Below are 3,321 nucleotides of genomic sequence, written 5' to 3' on the forward strand. Positions count from 1 at the left end.
GACACACAGAGAGAAAGACACAGAGACACAGAGAGAGAGACACAGAGAGACACACAGAGAGACACACAGAGAGACACACAGAGAGACACACAGAGAGAGACACAGAGAGAGAGAGACACAGACAGAGAGAGAGAGACAGAGAGAGACACAGAGAGACACACAGAGAGACACACACAACTATAACCTACTACTACAACTATAACCTACTACTACAACTATAACCTACTACTACAACTATAACCTACCACTACAACTATAACCTACTACTACAACTATAACCTACTACTACAACTATAACCTATTACTACAACTATAACCTACTACTATAACTATAACCTACTATTACAACTATAACCTACTACTATAACTATAACCTACTACTACAACTATAACCTACTACTACAACTATAACCTACTACTATAACCTACTACTACAACTATAACCTACTACAACTATAACCTACAACTATAACTTACTACTACAACTATAACCTACAACTATAACCTACAACTATAACCTACTACTACAACTATAACCTACTACTATAACTATAACCTACTACTACAACTATAACCTACAACTATAACCTCCTACTACAACTATAACCTACTACTACAACTATAACCTACTACTACAACGATAACCTACAGCTACAACTATAAACTACTACTACAACTATAACCTACTACTATAACCTACTTCTAGAACTATAACCTACTACTACAACTATAACCTACTCCTACAACTATAACCTACTGCTACTACTATAACGTCCTGCTACAACTATAACCTCCTACTACATCTATAACCTACTACTACAACTACAACTTACAACTATAACCTACTACTACAACTATAACCTACTACTACAACTATAACCTACTACTACAACTATAACCTACTACTACAACTATAACCTACTACTACAACTATAACCTACTACTACTACTATAACCTACTACTACAACTATAACCTACTACTACAACTATAACCTACTACTACTACTATAACCTACTACTACAACTACAACCTACAACTATAACCTACTACTACAACTATAACCTACAACTATAACCTACTACTACAATTATAACCTACTACTACAACTATAACCTACTACTACAACTATAACCTACTACTACAACTATAACCTACAACTACAACCTACTACTACAACTATAACCTACTACTACAACTATAACCTACAACTACAACCTACTACTACAACTATAACCTACTACTATAACCTACTACTACAACTATAACCTACAACTATAACCTACTACTACAACTATAACCTACAACTATATCCTACTACTACAACGATAACCTACTACTACAACTATAACCTACTACTATAACTATAAGCGACAACTATAACCTACTACTACAACTATAACCTAGTACTACAACTATAACCTACAACTATAACCTATTACTACAACTATAACCTACTGCTACAACTATAACCTACTACTACAACTATAACCTACTACTACAACTATAACCTACTACTACAACTATAACCTACTACTACAACTATAACCTACTACTACAACTATAACCTACTACTACAACGATAACCTACTACTACAACTACAACCTACTGCTACAACTATAACTTCCTGCTACAACTATAACCTCCTACTACAACTACAACCTACTACAACTATAACCTACAACTACAACTATAACCTCCTACTACAACTACAACCTACTACAACTATAACCTACAACTACAACTATAACCTACTACTACAACTATAACCTACTATAACTATAACCTACAGCTATAACCTACTACTACAACTATAACCTACTGCTACAACTACAACCTACAGCTACAACTTCCTGCTACAACTACAACCTCTCGCTCTAACCTCCCGCTCCGTGTCCCTCTCCCCCGCTAGTGATCACGAATAAGATCTCTAAGAGCTGCGGCAACAAGGACCTCTGTGCGGCCATCTCCGTGGCAAACTTCGTGGGCATCTCCCTCCCTTACTGCTGCTCCACGGACCTCTGCAACAGGAACGGGGCCACGACCCTCGCCACCTCGGCCACGCTGATGGTCACCTCGGCCCTGGCCGCATTCGTGGCCTCCACGAGGCTGGTGGCCTTCTGAGACGCGGATGTGTCACGGTGGTGGTGGTGGTGGTGATGGTGGTGGTGATGGTGAAGATGGTGGTGGTGGTGATGGTATAGAAGAAGAAGATGGTGATGGTGGTGGTGATGGTGGTGGTGGTGGTCACGGTGGTGGTGGTATAGAAGAAGATGGTGATGGTGGTGGTGATGGGACATGGCAGATGGTGATTGGTTATTGATGATTCTGATGATGATGGTAAAGAAGGAGATGATGGTTGTGGTGGTGGTGGGATTTGGTGGTGATGGTGGTGGTGAAGGTGGTAAAGAAGAAGATGATGGTGGTGGTGGTGATGGGAGATGGAGGATGGTGATTGGTTATTGATGATTCTGATGATGATGATGGTAGCGAAGAAGATGATGGTGGTGGTGGTGATGGGATATGGGAGATGGAGGATCGTGATTGGATTTTGATGATGGGAAAGATGATAGTGATGATGGTAGATTGATGATTGGAGATTGATGATGATGGTACAGAAGATGATGATGATGATGGTGATTATCTGAGATGATAGGGATGATGGTAGATTTATGATTGGAGATTGATGATGGGAAAGATGATGGTGATGATGGTAGATTTATGATTGGTTGATTGATGATGATGGTACAGAAGAAGAAGAAGATGACGATGGTGATTATCTGGGATGATAGTGATGATGATAGATCGATGATTGGAGATTGATGATGATGGTACAGAAGAAGATGATGGTGATGATGGTGATTATCGGAGATGATGGTGATGATGGTAGATTGATAGTGATGGCAAGGCAGATGATGATGAGGGTCATGGAAAAGAATAATAAACTGTTGATGTTGAGATGAGGTGGATGATGATTATGATGATGATGGTGGTGGTGGTGGTGGTGATGGTGATGGTGGTGGATGACTACGTTTGGGTTTCACCATTGTTGTTAGTTTCTTTAAATGTAGTTTCTAATTTTCCATATCGATGTTGCTGCTCCTCTTTCCGGCAGCTTACCCTGGTCTTGCACCGACCGGCGGTGGTGGTGGTGATGGTGGTGGTGGTGGCGGTGATGATGATGGTGGTGGTGGTGGTGGCGGTGGTGATGATGATGGTGGTGGTGGCGGTGGTGGTAGTGGTGATGGTGGTGGTGGTGATGATGGTGGTGGTGGCGATGGTGGTGGTGGTGATGGTGGTGGTGATGGTGGTGGTGATGGT

At 40.9% G+C, this 3,321-nt stretch overlaps 1 protein-coding gene across 1 annotated transcript in view; it reads left to right on the forward strand.

Moving 5' to 3' along the window:
* Positions 1-2,958, forward strand: part of LOC116937129 (prostate stem cell antigen-like) — a 20,802-nt gene extending 17,844 nt beyond the window's left edge. The window contains exon 4 of the mRNA XM_076064962.1: positions 1,913-2,958. Coding sequence (XP_075921077.1) covers positions 1,913-2,124 — 212 coding nt within the window. The 3' untranslated portion in view covers positions 2,125-2,958. The remainder of the gene's footprint in view (positions 1-1,912) is intronic.
* Positions 2,959-3,321: the final 363 nt, after the last annotated feature.

The sequence above is a fragment of the Petromyzon marinus genome, unplaced genomic scaffold (genome assembly GCF_048934315.1).
Source record: "Petromyzon marinus isolate PM22_M1 ecotype Great Lakes invasive population unplaced genomic scaffold, UKy_Petmar_22M1.pri1.0 PM_Scaffold_91, whole genome shotgun sequence".
NCBI lineage: Eukaryota > Metazoa > Chordata > Hyperoartia > Petromyzontiformes > Petromyzontidae > Petromyzon > Petromyzon marinus.